Consider the following 20,525-nt stretch of genomic DNA (forward strand, 5'->3'; position numbering starts at 1 on the left):
TCCTGTCAAGAAGAAGTAAAATACAACATTCCGTTCTTCTTTCTTTGACTCGCGAATTGTGAATTTATGGAACTCTCTACCTAATTTATGCGAATAAACACCACGCTTTGAATACATCAAAATCCATAGGGGCACTAGGCCTATATACGCCTTTTTCACGAAATGGAAGACAACTTTGAACGATGACAAACAATGCTGTGCAACAAAGCGTAACCAACAGAAATAAAATAGCGTTTTCAGCCTATTTTCGGAGGACAAGTTACTCGTTTCTAATTTTTTTTAATCACACAGTGATGTAGGCGAATCTTTTATTTTTTAAGATTAAAGAACATTTCTTTTTCTCATACAATCCTCCGTTCAAGAGTTACGAATTTTTAATTAACATGGTGTCCTGAAATCCCCTGAAAACGCTATGTTATTTCTGTTGGTTATGATTCATTGGACGGCATTGTTTGTAATCTATCGAAGATGTCTTCTGCTTCGTGAAAAAGGCGTATTAAATATAGGCGTAGATATAGTCTGGAGATTCTATACGACTAGACGTAGATGCAGCCAGTATACAAAAATAAACACCTCCCCTGGCCCCCGAATAAATATTAAATTACTGCCTCCATTAAACTCCCCCTATTTAAATAAAAGCCTCTTGAACAATAAGCCTCCCTGAACAATAAACCCTGACCGTACCCAGCCCCGTCCACAACAAGAAGGTTGTGTTATTTAAATAAATACATACGGTGTGCTGTTAGTGTTATTAAGTTATAGCACATCAGTTTTAAAACACAATTCATTCAAAAACAACTTTGTTTGACAGACACATTTTAACAAACGAATACACTAAGTTAAGACTAAAGAGAAGAGGCAACCCTTACGAGTTAACTCACTGTCCTCTCTCTAAAGGTAAGCACCATTCATTGAGACTGAGACTTCACTGGTATGGCGGGAACTTCACTGACACTGTCACCGACACACACAGCTGATAGACACACACATGTTGGGAGATCCACATGTTGTTGCATGCACATGCTGCTCACGGTGAGGTGAGATGAGATTGCCGTTTCATTTAACCTTTCCGCTCCGTCGACATAGGCCTATATCATCGGTCCATATCACTCTTCATTCAACAAAATTACTCTAATGTTTACCGATTTCTAAAACAACATAGGCCTAGGCCCTAAATAGATATATCGCAGGACCAACCACCTATCAGCAAACACCATGTGATGACATTGACATGTGGGAGACAACTGCATGCTGCAATTAATTTAAACTGCTACGGAAGGTTAAACTATGCTTATCATATGCTTGGACCGCGAAATGTTCGTAAATTTATATAAAAATTACGGTGGCCTATAAGTGTCACGGCAACTTTCAAAAAATATCACGGCAACTTTCAAAAAAAGCCACGGCAATTTGAAAAAAGCCACGGCAATTTGAAAAAAGCCACGGCAATTTGAAAAAAGCCACGGCAAATTAAAAATAAAACATCACGGCAAATTAAAAATAAAACATCGCGGCAATTTAACAAAAATACCACGGCAACTTAAAAATGAAACACCACGGCAAATTAGTATTGAAACACCACGGCAAATTAGTAATGAAACAGCACGGCAAATTACAGAATGCCACGGCGGAAGTGAGTTACCACGGCGGAAGTGAAACCTTTGGAATCTTCGATTTTTTCTGAGGTAAGTAATTATTTGTGCATTGAAGTAAATATTATTATATTAATTTATTATATTTAACTGCAGCATTTACGTGTTTATTGCACTAGGCCTAGCTATGCCTACTACTAGCCCTAGGCCTTAGGCCTACAGTAGTAGCTAGGTCTACTGTAAACAAAACTTGTTATATAAAAAACAGATTACTGTAAATATATTAAAACATTGTAGAATGTTATAGGGCCTAGGCCTACCTTGTAATAAGGCCTATGGTCTAGCCCGGCCTAGAAAGTTCAAGAAGAGTGCAATAAACACGTAAACTGCTGCAGTTAAATAAATTAATATAATATTTACTTCAATGCACAAATAATTACTCACCTCAGAAAAAATCGAAGATTCCAAAGGTTTCACTTCCGCCGTGGTAACTCACTTCCGCCGTGGCATTCTGTAATTTGCCGTGGTGTTTCATTACTAATTTGCCGTGGTGTTTCAATACTAATTTGCCGTGGTGTTTTATTTTTAAGTTGCCCTGGTATTTTTGTTAAATTGCCGCGATGTTTTATTTTTAATTTGCCGTGATGTTTTATTTTTAATTTGCCGTGGCTTTTTTCAAATTGCCGTGGCTTTTTTCAAATTGCCGTGGCTTTTTTCAAATTGCCGTGGCTTTTTTTGAAAAAATTGCCGTGATATTTTTTGAAAGTTGCCGTGACACTTATGGGCCACCGTAAAAAATACATAACAACCACACCGCCCTCTTTTTCTCGTATGAACGTACTTTGACACCAATATACATAACATGAACACGTGAAAAGAACAAATCCTGTAAACAATGTGTTTTTTCAAAACATTTTTTATGATAAAATTATGCTCAATGAAATGTACGCCATATTTTATGGCATGCAATAGGTTATTAGGATTCGGAAGACACGCCTTTATCAGTAAGTAACCCACACACACCTACGCTAGTAGGCCGTAGTCTAGGCCTAGTCTAAACGGTTATCAGACGATCGGGACCATGGACGATCGGGCCCACTTCAAGACGATCGGGCGCATCCAGGGTGAAAGACGATCGGGACCAGAGACGATCGGGCCCAATGAATAAGACGATCGGGCCTAAAACATTCTCAAAAAATTAAACAAAATAATTATTCGATTTAAAGTCAGAAAAATATGTATTACCGAATCAGGTTTCACTTATGACTGTGCTATTATTTATTAATTTTGTCGCGAGAGAGAAGTCAAGTAATGGGTGCAGGTCAAGTCGGCCCTAAACCGTCTCGGCCAAAGTCAAATCGGCCCCACGTCAAGTCGGCCCCAAGTCAACTCGGCCTCAAGTCAACTCGGCCAAAAACTAATCGGTCAACTCGGCCACAATAAAGTATGGAACGCAAAAAGTGCTTAATATTATTATGATTATTACTATCCACGCTTTAAAAAAAATGAAGAAATAAGAAAAATACTCATATAAAAAATGATCTCATTGCCGATATGAATAGAAGTACCCGCGTGTTACAAAAACACGTGCAGGTACAGCATTTTAATAAATCGAAGACGTAGGCCTACTGAGCTGGAAATTTACTCTTTTTTGTTAAACAAAGTACAGAATAACAAATATAAACAAATATACTACACAAAAAATAAGATCTTTGGAAGTGGTCAATAATCTATGTAGAGGGCGTTTTATTCGTTAGTTTTTATTTACAGGGTGCGCTCTTTCCGAGCTTTAATTTCACATATTAACTTAAGTACCCGCGTGTTACAAAAACACGTGCAGGTACAGCATTTTAATAAATCTAAGACGTAGGCCTACGTTCCACCATTTGGCCATAGAAAACATGATCGTACATCGTTTTGGCGTGCCTCGTTTTTGTCCATGATTTGCGTTTTAAAAAAAGGGGAATCCCCCGGTCAGCGAAAACACGTAGCAGTTGTAGATATCGAAATAGCTACCAAACAAAGGCGCAGGGAGGCGCAGCTACGAATTGGTTTCAGATGTTGTCGCCTAATCAAATGGATATGCATACACTGAAAAAAATCTACGTGTGATTCAACCATATAGTTAACATTAATATTTTATACCTCAATGATTCAACCAAACAATCTAATTAATAATAATAGTTCATGTCCTCGCATATCGGACATGATTGAATTTTGACGCACGAACGAACATACGCGCCGACGTACGTGCATCATCATTATTGGGCCTACAATGTGTTCCTATTTATTATCCAAATGTTCATTGTAATAAGTAATAATGATTGCTTATCAATTTTATTTTTGTTGCTAAATGTATCATTGTCTAAATATTAATATTCATTAAAAGTCAGAATTATTCATAGGTAAAAAAAATGTGAAGAAATATCAATCCCCTTCCTTTGCACTTTTTGCGTTCCATACTTTAATGGGGCCGAGTTGACCGATTATTTTTTGGCCGAGTTGACGTGAGGCCGAATTGACTTGGGGCCGAGTTGACTTGGGGCCGAGTTGACTTGGGGCCGAGTTGACCTGGGCCCGACTTGACTTTGGCCGAGACGGTTTAGGGCCGACTTGGATCGAAATCCAAGTAATATATGCATCGCACTGTATAGAGCAAAAATTAAATACGAGAATAGGCCTAGGCCTACATACAACACAATAAATCACATTTATTCATAAATCACATTTATTCATAAATCGAGAGTATTTGAAAAGAAATTCTTAAAACCAGTAGTGTAATTAGGGGAAAATTATGATAAAATCAGAAAAATCTAATTAACCTTTTTAATTAAAATCTTATTTTACACAAGAAAAGCACGTCGACACTAAGCACTAGATAGGAATGAAATGTGGCACATTATTTTATATAACACAAAAGACGTCCGTGGTCCCGATCGTCTGTTCCCCATCTAAAACTAGAGGCTAGCTAGTCAGTGCATTCACATTGGATGCAGAGAAAATAAAACACAGGATCGACTGCCATTCATTATTGACCAATGAGTTACACCTACCTAGTATCTAGGCTTATTCGTAACTGTCCTACCAAGCCTCTAGTAGGGTCGAAGCCGCTTTGTTACAACGCCATTGGCCAATGTGCTTTAATTGTTGATTGGTTTTCCTTACCTCGGACGTAAATAACAATCTACATTATTAATATTATGTAATTTATTCTATTTTTTTAACAGATTGAATGTTCTTTTAAATGAAATGGCGAAGCGATGATTACTTATTTTAACTGTTCTAAATGATATATATATATATATGTTTAATAAAGTATATCAATAAAATGCATTATAAATAGATTCCTGTCATTTGAATCAGATTGAATAAAATGAAGATTTTGAATAGGTCATTTGCAGTTTTAAAAAAGGCAATTAACAGACATTTAGTTTACTCTTCTTCGTTCAAAGAATGGCCAAGACTTTGTCAATGATATACAATGGATAAGTTGAATAAAAGTTTCAGAGTGTGCCTTAAAACTTTAGAAAAAACTGGTTCAATTTATTCTTTTATTACTGGAGGATTTAAAAAAAATTGAGATTCATTTTTAGGGGTGGTACAAAATTGCCATTCTCCCCACTGTGATGACAGAGTTGATAGGCCTATGCCTGTCAGTGTCTTGTTGTAAACACTGACCACAGACTGAAAATGTATGTTTTGATTAATAGAGCATGTTGGTGGCTGTAGTTTGTGCAATATACCAGATAATGTCCAAAACAGTTTCCATGTGAAAGTCAATGAATTGCAGACAGGTCAGTTTTTCATTTTACTTTTATTAAACAAATATTTTAATAGTTTTAATATTTATTAAAATCATTAAAAACTTCATGACAATTAAGTTATATTGTTCCTCTGAAATTTTAAATTTTTTTTTTAATATGCTATTTTAATGTCACATACTGTATTACAGTAGTAACTTTAAAAGAATTAGATGGAAAAAAATGATTTGTCCTGAAAAAAATTGTAGGTCCTGAAAAAGTTATTTTGCCTTTTTATATTAAAATAATTTATATAATAATTTAACTTAAAATTAACATTAATTCAATTTATTTGGTCAAACACATTGTCTTGAAATGTGTCTTGTCACAAATAACAATATAAAAATCCATATAATGAAACAATCATAAGATGAAATATCATAAAAGGCATAAAATACTGAAAGATAAAAAAATACAAATGTAATAACATCAATAATAACATTTCATAAAAAGGTAAAACATTGACAATTACAGTATATGGTTTCTTTTCTTTAGTATTAGATAAAAGAGTTAATCAATTGCAACATGTTGTCAACAAAACAAACATCCTTGCAATTTCTGATCACAGAGCTGTGGATACTGAGGCGCTAATAGGTCATTCTGCTAGTGATAAGGAAGAATTTCCACCAGTCAAGAAAAATCATGTTGTTAAAAGCAAGGAAAAAAAGATTAAATCTAAACAAAATACAACAATAAAGAAACCGAGGAAGAAATTAAAAAAGGATGTATCTACCAAACTAAGGAGTGAAATCAAGAAATTAAAATTAAATAAAAGCCTACCAAAATGTGGTCTGAAGAAAGCCAAGCAAATAACTAAAAAGAAATTAAAACTTTTAGAAAAGAAACAAGAAGTTTCATCAACAGGTGCTATTAAAAAAACTGAAAGAAATGAAATAAATATTCAAGCAAAGAAAATGGAAGCAATTGCAAAAAACAAACATAAAAATTTTAATTCAGCATCACATAGTAAAGAAGATATTAATTCATCAGGTCAGTCTTGTGACCAACAGATCACCAACGAATCACAGATCTCAAGTAAAAGGTATTATATAGTTTGCACATGATTGATTCCATGCCTATTTAAAAAAAACTGTAGGATTTGTATTCTTACCTAGACTAGTCCAGATAGTCATATTTCCACTCTAATAAGATGCTGTAGGCATTTCGTGTTAAAAGCGAAAAAACATGTGTTTTAGGGTAATTTTGGGGTGCTGAATTCAAATCTGCTGTTTACCCGGCCCAATTTTTAGATCTTCACCCCTAAAATGTGAAAAACAAAATGGCCGCCATTTCAAACTTATTTTGGCTTATAACTAAACTTTTAAGTGATAATAATAACAATATATTTGGAATACTCAGTATCACAAGCATGGTTGTAGAAAACCATTTTAAACCTGCTATGTTACATAAAAGTCAATTCATAAGACAAAAATACGTTTAAAATGGCGGCCATCTTGGATTTCAAAATGGCGGCTGAAATAGAATATTTACAACTCTAATATTAAACAATATATTTGGAATCCTCAGTATCACAAGCATTGTTATAGAAACCATTTTAAACATGTTATGTTACCTAATTTAAGTCAAGTGATAACACAAAATATCAATATGGTGGCCATCTTGGATTTCAACATGGCGGCTGTTTACAACTTTGATTACTATATAATTGGAATCCTCAGTATCACAAACATAGGTATAGATACCATTTTTAACTTGCTTCTCAATTATGCTTGTCACATAAAAGTCAAGTTATAAGCCAAAATACGTTGAAAATGGCGGCCATCTTGGATTTCAACATGGCGGCTGAAAATATTTTCAACTTTAATAACAGTATATTTGGAATCCTCAGTATCACAAACATAGGTATAGACACCATATTTAACTTGGTATGTCAATTAAAAGTCAAGTTATAAGCCAAAATACATTTAAAATGGCGGCCATCTTGGATTTCAACATGGCGGCTGAAATAGAATATTTTCAAATTTAATAACAGTATAATTGGAATCCTCAGTATCATAAACATAGGTATAGACACCATTTTTAACTTGCTATGTCACTTAAAAGTTTAGTTATAAGCCAAAATAAGTTTGAAATGGCGGCCATTTTGTTTTTCACATTTTAGGGGTGAAGATCTAAAAATTGGGCCGGGTAAACAGCAGATTTGAATTCAGCACCCCAAGATTACCCTAAAACACATGTTTTTTTGCTTTTAACACAAAATGCCTACAGCATTTCATTTTTCTCAAATCTGGACTAGTCTAACCTACCTTATTTGTTTCTCACTTAAAATTAACTTTCATGTCTATTTCTTTCATTGTATTTTATTTTCTATACTATTCAGATCACAAGTAATTGAATGTGAATTTAATGCAGATGAACCAGATGACAGTACAATCACCACACCCGAGACAAAAGTTAAATCTATGCATAAGAAAAAACATTTACCGCAATCTGAAATCATGCCACTTTACAAAACATACTTTACCCATCCACATATCTACTTATTACCGTATCTTGAAGTGTGTATATTCACTGGTATGGTAAGTATAATACTGTAAAACCATAAGAAGAAGCATATGGAAAAAAAGCCTAGTGGGCTTTATTTAGAGATAGGCTTCTTTTCGAGATCGGCTTTTTTTTTTTCAGTTTTAAAGTATTGTTAGTTATCCGCTTGGTATACCAAGCGGATAACTCCTTGTAATTGTATGAGATCAATATTTTTGGTTATCCGCAACTTAGTTGCGGATAACCCATGTGATTGTAAATATCTTTTTTTTCATCTTCTTCTTTGTTATTCTTCTTTCTTTCCCGGATTTTTGTGCGTCGCATATCCCCTATTGCTTGTGAATATATCTTTTGTATAACTTTGTCATTATATGGACATTTACCTGAAGTTGTGCACCTCCATATTTTGAATGACGTCAGAGTTGCGCAACGTGACTTACGCGCGATTTTATGAATTTCAATGATTGATCATAGGATAAAAAATAAAAGTCATTTTGTATTGACATATGGTGAATATTTAAGTCATATTAAAGGCAAACTTTCTATGGATTAAAAATGGCATGTTTTACAAGAAGTTACGCGCGCACGCGCATTTAAAATTTAAAAATGCGCAAAATTAATTTCTAATCAACTTTCTACGCTGATCATGACATTTTAAACATGTCAAAAATTCCCACGCGCGCGAAAAAAATTACGCGTAAGGTGCGCACGGAGCATGAAAATCATGTGTTTTTTTCTTGAATTATGATTTTAGAGCCTTTCTTAGTCATTTTAAAAAAGATTTACATCATTTCAAATTAAAATGACGTCATACGAACACGTTGATTTAGACCATTTGCGCGCGTTTTAGTTTCAAAAGTGACAGCATATTGTCAAAATTAAGCCTATTTTTAATCTATTATAGCTCCTCAGGATCATCCACGACCCCCAATTTTTTTAATTTAATATGTAAGCAGATATGTTGTAGATATGAATTCATGCAGAACCTTTACCACTAGGATGTTATGACGTCATCGTATGGCCACACGAATGTAAAATATAGGATTTTTTACTCTTTCGTTATTGCTCATCAAATTCAACAAAGCGCTTCTCGGTTATACGTATTCCATTTCCCCCGAAATTTTAATATTGTCTACGTTAATCAACTATCTTTCGCATGAATTAAAAATATTTTAATTTTTATGACGTCATCATGTCTAAAAACGTAAATAACGTGGGTCACTTATTTTCATCTTTACAGTAAATTTCAATCTGTTATAGCTCGTCAGAATAAAAAGTGATAATCATGATTAAAACGTTTTCTGGAAGCTATTGGATTGTAGATACGAATTGATGTGAATATTTTGCCAATCAGATGTTGTGACGTCATCATATGGCCAGTTGAATTCAAAAAGTCATATTTTCATCTCTTGCGTAAAAGTTCATTGCGTTTAAACGAGAGCGCATTTCACTTTTACGTGCCCAAAATTCTTCAAATTTGTATTAATGTAATTATTTAGATAATTAGCTTCTAAAATAGTTATGTTTATATGTCAATTTGATGACGTCATCGTGTTAATAATTGGATTTAAAAGATGGGTCTCGTAATTTCGGCTATGCTACACTGTATATAACATATACAGTGTATTCTGTAAATACTGTAATATGCTGTATGCTACAAAATAGGTACAATTCAGCACTGTAAACAACATTAATTCATGTCATAAGATGGAATAATAATTGTAGGCGTTCATATATTTTAAAAGTATGTGCATGTTGCGTTTGCGCGGATAACCCGAACTCGTCGAAGTGACGAGTTCAAATCTAGTTGGTTATCCGCAACTTAGAAGTTGCGGATAACCCTTGTGATTGTAAATATCTTTTTTTTTTTCATCTTCTTTGTTCTTCTTTCTTTCCCGGAATTTTGTTGCATGCATATCTCTCATCCTTGTCAACATAACATTGTATAACTTTGTCAAAAGATTGACCTGTAGCTGTAGATGTGCAAGAAACTTCGTTATATGACGTTAGAGTCGCGCAGCGTAAGTTACGCGCAATTTTATGAATTTCAATGATTGATCATAGATTATAAACCAAAAGTCATTTTGTATTGACACTTGGTGAAAATTTAAGTCATATCATGGGAAAACTTTCTATGGATTAAAAATAGCATGTTTCACAAGAAGTTACGCGCGCACGCGCATTTAAAATTTCAAAATGCGCAAAATTAATTTCTAATCAACTTTCTACGCTGATCATGACATTTTGAACATGTCAAAAATTCCCACGCGCGCGAAAAAAATTACGCGTAAGGTGCGCACGGAGCATGAAAATCATGTGTTTTTTTCTTGAATTATGATTTTACAGCCTTTCTTAGTCATTTTAAAAAAGATTTACATCATTTCAAATTAAAATGACGTCATATGAACACGTTGATTTAGACCATTTGCGCGCGTTTTAGTTGCAAAAGTGACAACATATTGTCAAAATTAAGCCTATTTTTAATCTATTATAGCTCCTCAGGATCATCCACGACCCCCAATTTTTTAAATTTAATATGAAAGCAGATATGTTGTAGATATGAATTCATGCAGAACCTTTACCACTCGGATGTTATGACGTCATCGTATGGCCACACGAATGTAAAATATAGGATTTTTTACTCTTTCGTTATTGCTCATCAAATTCAACAAAGCGCTTCTCGGTTATAGGTATTCCATTTCCCCCGAAATTTTAATATTGTCTACGTTAATCAACTATCTTTCGCATGAATTAAAAATATTTTAATTTTTATGACGTCATCATGTCTAAAAACGTAAATAACGTGGGTCACTTATTTTCATCTTTACAGTAAATTTCAATCTGTTATAGCTCGTCAGAATAAAAAGTGATAATCATGATTAAAACGTTTTCTGGAAGCTATTGGATTGTAGATACGAATTGATGTGAATATTTTGCCAATCAGATGTTGTGACGTCATCATATGGCCAGTTGAATTCAAAAAGTCATATTTTCATCTCCTGCGTAAAAGTTCATTGCGTTTAAACGAGAGCGCATCTCACTTTTACGTGCCCAAAATTCTTCAAATTTGTTTTAATGTAAATGTTTAGATAATTATCTTCTAAAATTGTTATCTTTATATGTCAATTTGATGACGTCATCGTGTTAAAAATTGGATTTAAAAGATGGGTCTCGTAATTTTGTCTATGCTACACTGTATATAACATATACAGTTTATTCTGTAAAATACTGTAATATGGTGTATGCTACATAATAGGTACAATTCAGCACTGTAAACATATTTATTTCATGTCATAGGATGCATAATAATTGTCGAGGTTCATATAGTTAAGTATGTGCATGTTGCGTTTGCGCGGATAACCCGAACTCGTCAAAGTGACGAGTTCAAATCTAGTTGGTTATCCGCAACTTAGTTGCAGGATAACCCATGTGATTGTAAATATCTTTTTTTTTCATCATCTTTGTTCTTCTTTCTTTCCCGGATTTTTGTGAGCAGCATATCCCCTATTGGTTGTGAATATATCTTTTGTATAACTTTGTCATTATATGGACATTTACCTGAAGTTGTGCACCTCCATATTTTGAATGACGTCAGAGTTGCGTAACGTGACTTACGCGCGATTTTATGAATTTTAATGATTGATCATAGGATAAAAAATAAAAGTCATTTTGTATTGACACTTGGTGAAAATTTAAGTCATATCAAGCGCAAACTTTCTATGGATTAAAAATGACGTGTTTTACAAGAAATTACGCGTGCACGCGCATTTAAAGTTTCAAAATGCGCAAAATTAATTTCTAATCAACTTTCTGCGCTGATCATGACATTTTGAGCATGTCAAAAATTCCCACGCGCGCGAAAAATTTTACGCGTAAGGGGCGCACGGAGCATGAAAAACATGTTTTTTTCTCTTGAATTGTGATTTTCCAGCCTTTTCTAGTCATTTAAAAAAAGATTGACATCATTTCAAATTAAAATGACGTCATACGAACACGTTGATTTATAACATTTGCGCGCGTTTTAGTTGAAAAAGTTACAAAATATTGTCAAATATATGCCTATTTTGAATCTATTATAGCTCTTCAGGATCGAAGGTGACCCCCAATTTTTTTAACTTATTATGCAAGAAGATAAATTGTAGATATGAATTCATGCAGAATTTTTACCTCTCGGATGTTATGACGTCATCGTATGGCCACACGAATGTAAAATATAGGATTTTTTACTGTTTCGTTATTGCTCATCACATTAAATAGAGCGCATCTCGCTTATACGTATTCCATTTCACCCGATATTTTAATACTGTCTAGGTCAATTAACTATCTTTCGCATGAGTTAAAAATATTTTAATTTTTATGACATCATCATGTCTAAAAATGTAAATAACGTGGGTCACCTATTTTCATCTTTACAGTAAATTTCAATCTGTTATAGCTCGTCAGAATAAAAAGTGATAATCATAATTAAAAGGTTTTCTGGAAGCTATTGGATTGTAGATACGAATTCATGTGAACATTTTTCAAATCAGATATTGTGACGTCGTCATATAGCCAGTTGAATAAAAAAAGTCGTATTTTCATCTCTTGCGTAAAAGTTCATTGCGTTTAAACGAGAGCGCATCTCACTTTCACGTGCCCAAAATTCTTCAAATTTATTTTAATGTAATTATTTAGATAATTATCTTCTAAAATTGTTATCTTTATATGTCAATTTGATGATGTCATCGTGTTAATAATTGGATTTAAAAGATGGGTCTCGTAATTTCGTCTATGCTACACTGTATATAACATACAGTTTATTCTGTAAAATACTGTAATATGGTGTATGCTAGTGCTACATAATAGGTACAATTCAGCACTGTAAACATATTTATTTCATGTCATAGGATGGCATAATAATTGTCGAGGTTCATATAGTTAAGTATGTGCATGTTGCGTTTGCGCGGATAACCCGAACTCGTCAAAGTGACGAGTTCAAATCTAGTTTTTCTGTATTATTCTTCTTTCCTTCCTTCCTTTTTGTGAGTCGTGTTCCTCTAAAATGTGTAAACATAACATTTCATAACTTTGACAACATATGGGCATTTACGTGAAGTTGTGCACCTCCTATTTTTGAATGACGTCATAGTTGCGCAACGTGACTTATGCGCAATTTTATGAATTTCAATGATTGATCATAGATTAAAAACCAAAAGTCATTTAGTATTGACACTTTGACAAAATTTAAGTCATATCAGGGGCAAACTTTCTACGGATTAAAAATGGCATGTTTGACAAGAAGTTACGCGCGCACGCGCATTTAAAATTTCAAAATGCGCAAAATTAATTTCTAATCAACTTTTTACGCGTTTCTTGTCATTTTGAGCATGTCAAAAATTCCCACGGGCGCGCAATTTTTTATGCGCGCGGTGCGCACATAGCGTTAAAAACATATTTTTTTCTCTTGAATTATATTTTTCAAGCCTTTCCCAGTGATTTTGAAAACAATTTAGACCTTTTCCAGTTTAAATAACGCCATACGAACACGTTGAATTAGACAATTCGTGCGCGTTTTTTATGAAAAAGCTTAAAAAATCGTCAAAATTATGTCTTTTTTTAAACAGTCATAGTTTCTAAAGTAAACCGTTAACCGTTTATTTTTATTACAAAATCTAGAAGTTGATGAGTTGTAGATATCGGATCATGCATCAATAAGGCTAAAAAAACATTGTGACGTCATCGTATGGCCACACGAATGTAAAATATAGGATTTTTGTCTCTTTCGTTATTGCTCATCACATTCAATGGAGCGCATCGCGCTTATCTGTATTCCTTTTTCTCCTACATTTATATATTGTGTAGGTCAATCAACTTTCTTTAGCATGAGATAAAAATATTTTAATTTTTATGACGTCATCATGCCTAAAAATTTTAATTACGTGGGTCATTAATTTCATCTTTACAGTAAATTTTAATCTGTAATAGCTCGTAAGAATAAAATGTGATAATCACGATTAAAACGTTTTCTGGAAGCTATTGGATTGTAGATACGAATTCATGTAAACATTTTGCCAATCGGATGTTGTGACGTCATCATATGGCCAGTTGAATAAAAAAAGTCGTATTTTCATATTTTGCGTAATAGTTCATCACATTTAAAAGGGTGCGCATCTATATTTTACGTATTCAAATTTCTTCTACACGTTAATATGTTGTTCCTGAGATAATTTCCTTCTGAAATTGCTATCTAAGTGTTTCATTTTGATACCGTCGCCATGTTAAAAATTGGAATAAATGGCGGGTCCCGTAATTTCACCTATTCTACACTGTATGTAATATGTATACAGCTTATACTGTTTGCATGTATATACTATATGACACAAAATTCAGCACTAACAGCATGTCATATTCTTCAGTTCTTGTCATAATGCCATAATCTTTATCTGTGTGCAATATTCCAACGTATGACGTGCACGTGGCGTTTGTCGTGGTGCGGATAACTAACTCGTCAAAGTGACGAGTTTCATGTCTAGTTGTTATTTTAAGTCAATAATGTAGTGTTGATTAGACAGTGTTTGACTCAATAGTAAAATAAAAAGATAAATATTTTGGCACACATACCATTTTATAATAATAATAATATTTATTTCCACAAATAATAAAGCGAAATACAGAGTAGCATAATACTGTAAATATACAACTGATAATGAACATAAATAATATAATGCAAGAAAAGAAGTTGGTAAGTGGAAAAGGGACGCCACAGCAAGCAAGCTTTAATTTGGGCGCCCCTTTCAATAGTGAAACAACTTAAACTTTAACATTTTAAAATATTGATATTAATTATTATAAAAACAACAATTGATAATTCAGTTATATGCGATTACAAATTAAACAATTTTCATAACATAAACACCTATTTACATTGTTCCTGTATTCAATAATATATAAACTTTTAATTTTCCTTTTGAAATTATACAAATTATTACTCATTCTAATTTCGTTACTAATATTGTTCCATATTCTTGGCCATTTCTTATGTATAATGCTTTCAGACAAAAATTAAAACACCACTGCTGGAATAAGAAAATACAATATAGCTCCAAAGACAGTAACTACAGTATAGACTTCAATAGGCAAATAATAATGTCAATATAATTATATGTACTGTATGCATAATATTATGTCAATCTTTTTATATCCCTGGAACTGTTTTGTTTTTTTGGTAAAGAAAGAAGAATAAATTGTCAAGGCCACCTTTTTCATGGTTTAGTCAAGATTTTGAGAATAGGGACTTTGCGAAACACGACGGTTAGGGGAGGACAACGAATATCCTGTGTTTGCTAAAGCGTAAAATCATATACAGTCAACATAGCCGTTTTATAAGTTACACACCCTGTCGCGAAGACGCCAACTTAATTTATCTCTCTCCCTCCCCTGTCTCGCGGCGTGGGGCCCTTCTGAATCTCTTGGTTCTAGTGGAACAGCATAGGCCTTCCTAGCTAGGAGCCTTGCACTAAAATGCTGCGCAGAGTGTATTGCTTTTAATAAAGCCATTTTAAGCCAATCAAAATGTTATGTTGTTAAACAATTATATAGGAAGTTCAAATATAATTTAGAGTTTTGATATTTCCAAGTTTAAGTGTAATTTGTACTGTATATTTAAGGTTATATGTACATTGTTTCTAGTTGTTCTCTGTAAACAGGTTACATTTCAACTCAAAAAGTTAAGACGACGTAATTTCACGCTAAACTCCGCCCACTTTTTTAAAGCTCATCCTGTGGCTTCCTGTCATGTTTCATAAAGTCCCTAATACCAACCTAAAGAAGGCTATAATGTTGTATTTCAAGAATACTTGTGTTATTGAATTATATGAACTTTTTTATGCGTTCAGTTGAATCTAATTTTTAATTTTTCCTTAGTTGACCCGAGCTGAATTGATGTTCCAGAAATTCAAGAATACTATACCATTAGATGTAGAAGTATTTAATGTCATGCTACATGGATATGCTAAACAAGTTAGTAAATATGTATTTATACTTTTAGGCAAAAAATAAATCATACATTAAGTGATACAGTCGATAAGTTGACCACTTTATACCAAATAAGTCCCAATGTGATTATACAGACATAGTCTCTATTTGTGCTTTTGAATGTGCCTGAACTTCTGACATATATCTAGCCGTGAACCACATTCCACACTTCCTATAACTTGTTCAATTATTTATGAATTATATTTGTTCACATAATTAATCTTGGTTCCCACTTGTACGCAACACAACAACAGTGCAAGTGCATTGACCAATCACATACTACAGTTCAGATGATCCACTCATTATTACTTGTCAAAAGACAATTGCGTCCTTGTGTTACGTTCACATGGGAACCAAGCTTTAAAAACAGAAATACAAGGAATGGAATGATTTAAAATGGTTTGCTTCAATTTTGTTGACCTTATTCATAAAATCTTTATTTTTTAGGGTGATCAGAGTAAAATTCGTAAATTATTTAAGGACATGATGGAAGTAGGTGTACAACCTGATCTACAATCGTATGCAGCTGTACTTGAATATATTGGAAGGTAGAAATGAATACGAAATATTTTAATTTTATTTTGATCTACCAAACATAAAATCCTGTCCATTACTGATGTCATCTGTAAGACCTGTCCCTCATTGCTGCTTAAGTCATAGGTCACTTTTTATTTATTGAGATAACAAAACTGTACAGTGAATACATTCATAATATCATAATCACCCAATGATGCTTGGCTTCTGTAATAAACAATGTGTAGTTTGTTTCAATACAAGTGACATTGTGATTTTGGATAAAAGAGGTGTTATGCTTTACCAGTTTTTTTTAAACTTAATGGTAAAATTCACCCCAAAACCCATTGGCTGGTAGCCAATTTGACAATGTTTTGCTTTAAATTACAGTTTTTTCAGGTAACAATCAATCTTTTTTTCTCTTTTAGAAATGATTCAACTCCTTCTAAAAACTCAACTTTAAAATATATTAGTCAGATGAAAAAAGAAGGACTAGATGTAAATAATATACTTTCATGCAAGTTAACTGAAGATGAAAAGGGATGTATTGTTAATGCTTTGGAGAAAGCTGGGTGTTATGAAGCCTTAGTTCAAAAGGAATATGAACCACAACTTTGCACAAATCACCTTGTCCAAGAGTTCTACTCGTCTACTATCAGACAGGAGGATAAGCTTCAGGTACAGTGGAGCTATACAGTAGGGTCATCTACCAGTCAAATTCATTCATTTTCATTATCGTGTCTATATGAGCATGTCACATTTTCATAAAAGTTTAATAGTGTAAACATACTGTAGCTTTTTTGATGCATTGTTGCAGACATATTGTGGCACATACAATACAACAATGTGTACTTGGCTTGATAGTTGATAGATGGCTGTTAATTCGTAAAACAAAAGCCTAGGAAATGCTTTTGTTTAAATAAAGGGGTATAAGTAGTGCTAGCCAGTGTTAATTGTGAAATAAAAATAGTTTATTTTTAAAACCAAAGACAACAGGAGAAACAAATCAGCCACTTACAGCAAGGATAACATAAACACAAGGCAAACTAAAAAATACTGCTCAAATTTTTGTTTTTAGGATTCTGATGTCTTTTCTGAAAAGTTACCTTTGGATAAAGATTACAATAGTTTCAAGAAGAGTATGGTCAAGCAAGTGAAGATAGAGGAACTTGGATATTTAAAAGTGAAGTCAGTGGAAATAGATGATGACATCAGCCCACAGATAGAACAAAAGGTTTGCCACACAAATGATGCTTTACACAATTAATAAAGAGTGGAACCAACGAAAGTTGGTGCTTTTGGGTCAATTTGGTTATTTCTTGCAATAATACTGTATATGACAAAGCAAATGTTACAAGCTGTTTGTTAAGGGTAAGTTCCAGAATTTGATGGTTTAAAACTCTGCTGTGATTTGTCGGTTTCTTCTAGATATTTATTTTTCTTTCAACAGCGAAGAATACTTAAGGCACATGAGCGTGAATGGCAGAGTTGTCTATCGAGAGCTTTTGATGAAGACAAGTTTGGTCATAATATCAAATCTTTTAGTGGAAGTGAGTATTTGTCATTTAAAGTAGAATGCAGTTTGCACTAGACGAAAGCGAAACTTGCCATTGGTTGCACCATGACAAAAGCGAGAATGGTTCCCAAAATTCAACATTCTAGTTGATTATAATAAATACAGTAGCACCATTGGGACCCAACAAATTTTCCCCCTAATAGCACCTATTTAGAGGACACCCAAAAAACAAAAAGTTTTATAAAAGCCCCTTTATATGTGTTTTCATGGGCACAAATATATACGAAAATGAACATTAATTGATCTGGACTCGTGAAATTGAGAATTGAAACTTTAGCAACCAACGTTTCACGAATGAAAACTCTCAAGCCAGACATCAGATCATAATTATTATGATATCCATTTTCAGCTACGTTTTTTTTCTTGATTGCATCGTTATCTCTAGTACTACTGTACCCCACAGTTTCTTTGAAAACAAAAACAAACATCAATGGTTTTTACTTTCCTTTCAGGTAATTTGAAATTCATAAAAAAAAATATGTATTGCTGCTGAAAATCTGAAAGAATATCTCTGATGTATGTTTCCCATACTTTTTTCATTCCAGGTGGCCAAAAAATTGTAAAATTCTTTTCTATACAGTTGTATATTTTTATCTATCGCCTTACTACTGAAAAATAAGTTTTATATAATACCAGTGTTTTCGAAATATTTGTCCATAAATAAGAAAACACAATTTTAAATTTGTATTCATTTTAAACCAAATATGTATGCCTGGAGCTGACCTGTGATACATTATACTTTTTTCTTTAGTTGCAAATTTCTATCCATTTCTATGTTTATTTGACACAAACGAGTATGTTGATATAATGTTGCAAGCGTTACATACACTGGCCACTTCATCGGAAGGAAATGCCCGTGTTAACTTATCATTGGAACTTGGACAGCGAATTTATCATCGATATGTAATTCTGAAAAAGATTAAAACAGGAGTTAGCAAGAAGGTATGGTTTCAGTAACGTATTTTAAATGTAATGACTATTATTTCAACAATATACTGGGTTTCTATTGAACAGCACTGCCACACTGAGTTAAAGAGGCACTTGAAGGAAGATTGGCCCTTGAATGGCAATAGTTAGAAAAAATTAGGATTCATGGAATTTTGCTTTTCCAGGCAAGGGGAAAAGCAAAGGAAAGAGAATGTTAGGACGATGGATGTGAACTCAATTGAAACTACTAATAGTAATACTATGATTGATTAAGTTTTTGCAGTGCTTTTTGAGTAGTATAATGAACATGTCTTTTTGATTCATCAATTAACACAGATTGACCAGCTATACACACGGTTTGTACCTTTGTGTTTAAATGAAGAAAAGTTGACTACCACAAATCTTAGAGAGAAGTGGCTGGAGATTCAACATCGTCATGCATCTGGAACATCACTGGTTTGTTTTTTTTCTCCATTTGGAAAATATAGACTTCCAATTCATAACAACAATAATTAATGTATTAATTAAAGTGTTTTTTTTTTTATTTTTGTAATGATGGCCTCTGCTTAAAGTCTACTTCTAGACTTATTGTGACCACCATCCACATTTATAAATATTGACTGTATATGTCCGTAATGCAGTGTTCATAAGCGCTAACTGTATACAGTTAATAGCCACTATATGTGATCTAGTATCACGGTACAAGGACCAGTACCAGTAAAATTATATGTATTTGTGGAAACTAATAAACAACAAAGTGAATAAACATATCTGTATCTTTCAAACTCTCTACTCTGTCATAGTGTTTAAGCATTCTTACAAGGTGCTCTACTGTTTGACGTTTCTGTGAATGATACTCTCTACTCTGTCATAGTGTTTAAGCATTCTTACCTAGGTGCTCCACTGTTTGACGTTTCTGTGAATCATCTTATAAATCTGTAACACTATAAATATGCATCAAATCTATTTGCAGGACACTGAAAGTAATCATTGGTCAAGAGCTGTTATTTTATCAGTAAGTATTATATCATTTATCATTGGTTAATAATTTGTTAATTTGTCAAATGTATTACCTGCGACATACATTATACTTTACACATATTTATATAATACACAGGACACAATTTTGCAAGTATTATCAGGTGGATTGGAACCCATGACCTCCAAGTACAGTAATTACCTCTAGACCTACGTTCCGCGACCCTAATTTGGTTCCCAAAACAATTTTTAAGGCCAGCAGGGCTTGAGACATTAAAAAAAAAAAAACTATGATTATGCTTTAGGGTCATACACAAGGAAGCAGCAGTACAGCACCAACATGATAATTTTATAAACTATTTCGCAGTAGCTATAAATTATTTTGAAATGGTAAAGATGAATGGCAACCACATGTGCGAATACCTAATTATAATATTTTTGCACTATGAATTACATTTTTGTTTTTTGCTAGATCGGTTCCTTGTTAGCTGATATGATGTTACATGAGATTAACATTGACACTCACCTCGGTTCAGCATCTGTGAGGTAGGTAAAAGGTATTAATAATTTCTCAGCTAATCTATTTACAGTCACTGCTTTAACATTTATTACAGTGCTGTA

General features: G+C 33.3%; 1 protein-coding gene across 1 annotated transcript in view; it reads left to right on the forward strand.

Annotated features, from left to right (window-relative positions):
* The first annotated feature begins 2,461 nt into the window (after window positions 1–2,461).
* Window positions 2,462–20,525, forward strand: part of LOC144835519 (DNA-directed RNA polymerase, mitochondrial-like) — a 28,440-nt gene continuing 10,376 nt past the window's right edge. The window contains exons 1-13 of the mRNA XM_078690600.1: window positions 2,462–2,596; window positions 5,303–5,386; window positions 5,888–6,434; window positions 7,734–7,932; window positions 15,800–15,895; window positions 16,358–16,458; window positions 16,852–17,101; window positions 17,502–17,657; window positions 17,874–17,973; window positions 18,751–18,941; window positions 19,263–19,382; window positions 19,900–19,941; window positions 20,377–20,450. Of these exons, the coding sequence (XP_078546726.1) occupies window positions 2,488–2,596; window positions 5,303–5,386; window positions 5,888–6,434; window positions 7,734–7,932; window positions 15,800–15,895; window positions 16,358–16,458; window positions 16,852–17,101; window positions 17,502–17,657; window positions 17,874–17,973; window positions 18,751–18,941; window positions 19,263–19,382; window positions 19,900–19,941; window positions 20,377–20,450 (2,069 nt within the window). The 5' untranslated portion in view covers window positions 2,462–2,487. The remainder of the gene's footprint in view (window positions 2,597–5,302; window positions 5,387–5,887; window positions 6,435–7,733; window positions 7,933–15,799; window positions 15,896–16,357; window positions 16,459–16,851; window positions 17,102–17,501; window positions 17,658–17,873; window positions 17,974–18,750; window positions 18,942–19,262; window positions 19,383–19,899; window positions 19,942–20,376; window positions 20,451–20,525) is intronic.

Source organism: Antedon bifida, chromosome 2, assembly GCF_963402885.1.
Source record: "Antedon bifida chromosome 2, ecAntBifi1.1, whole genome shotgun sequence".
Lineage (NCBI taxonomy): Eukaryota > Metazoa > Echinodermata > Crinoidea > Comatulida > Antedonidae > Antedon > Antedon bifida.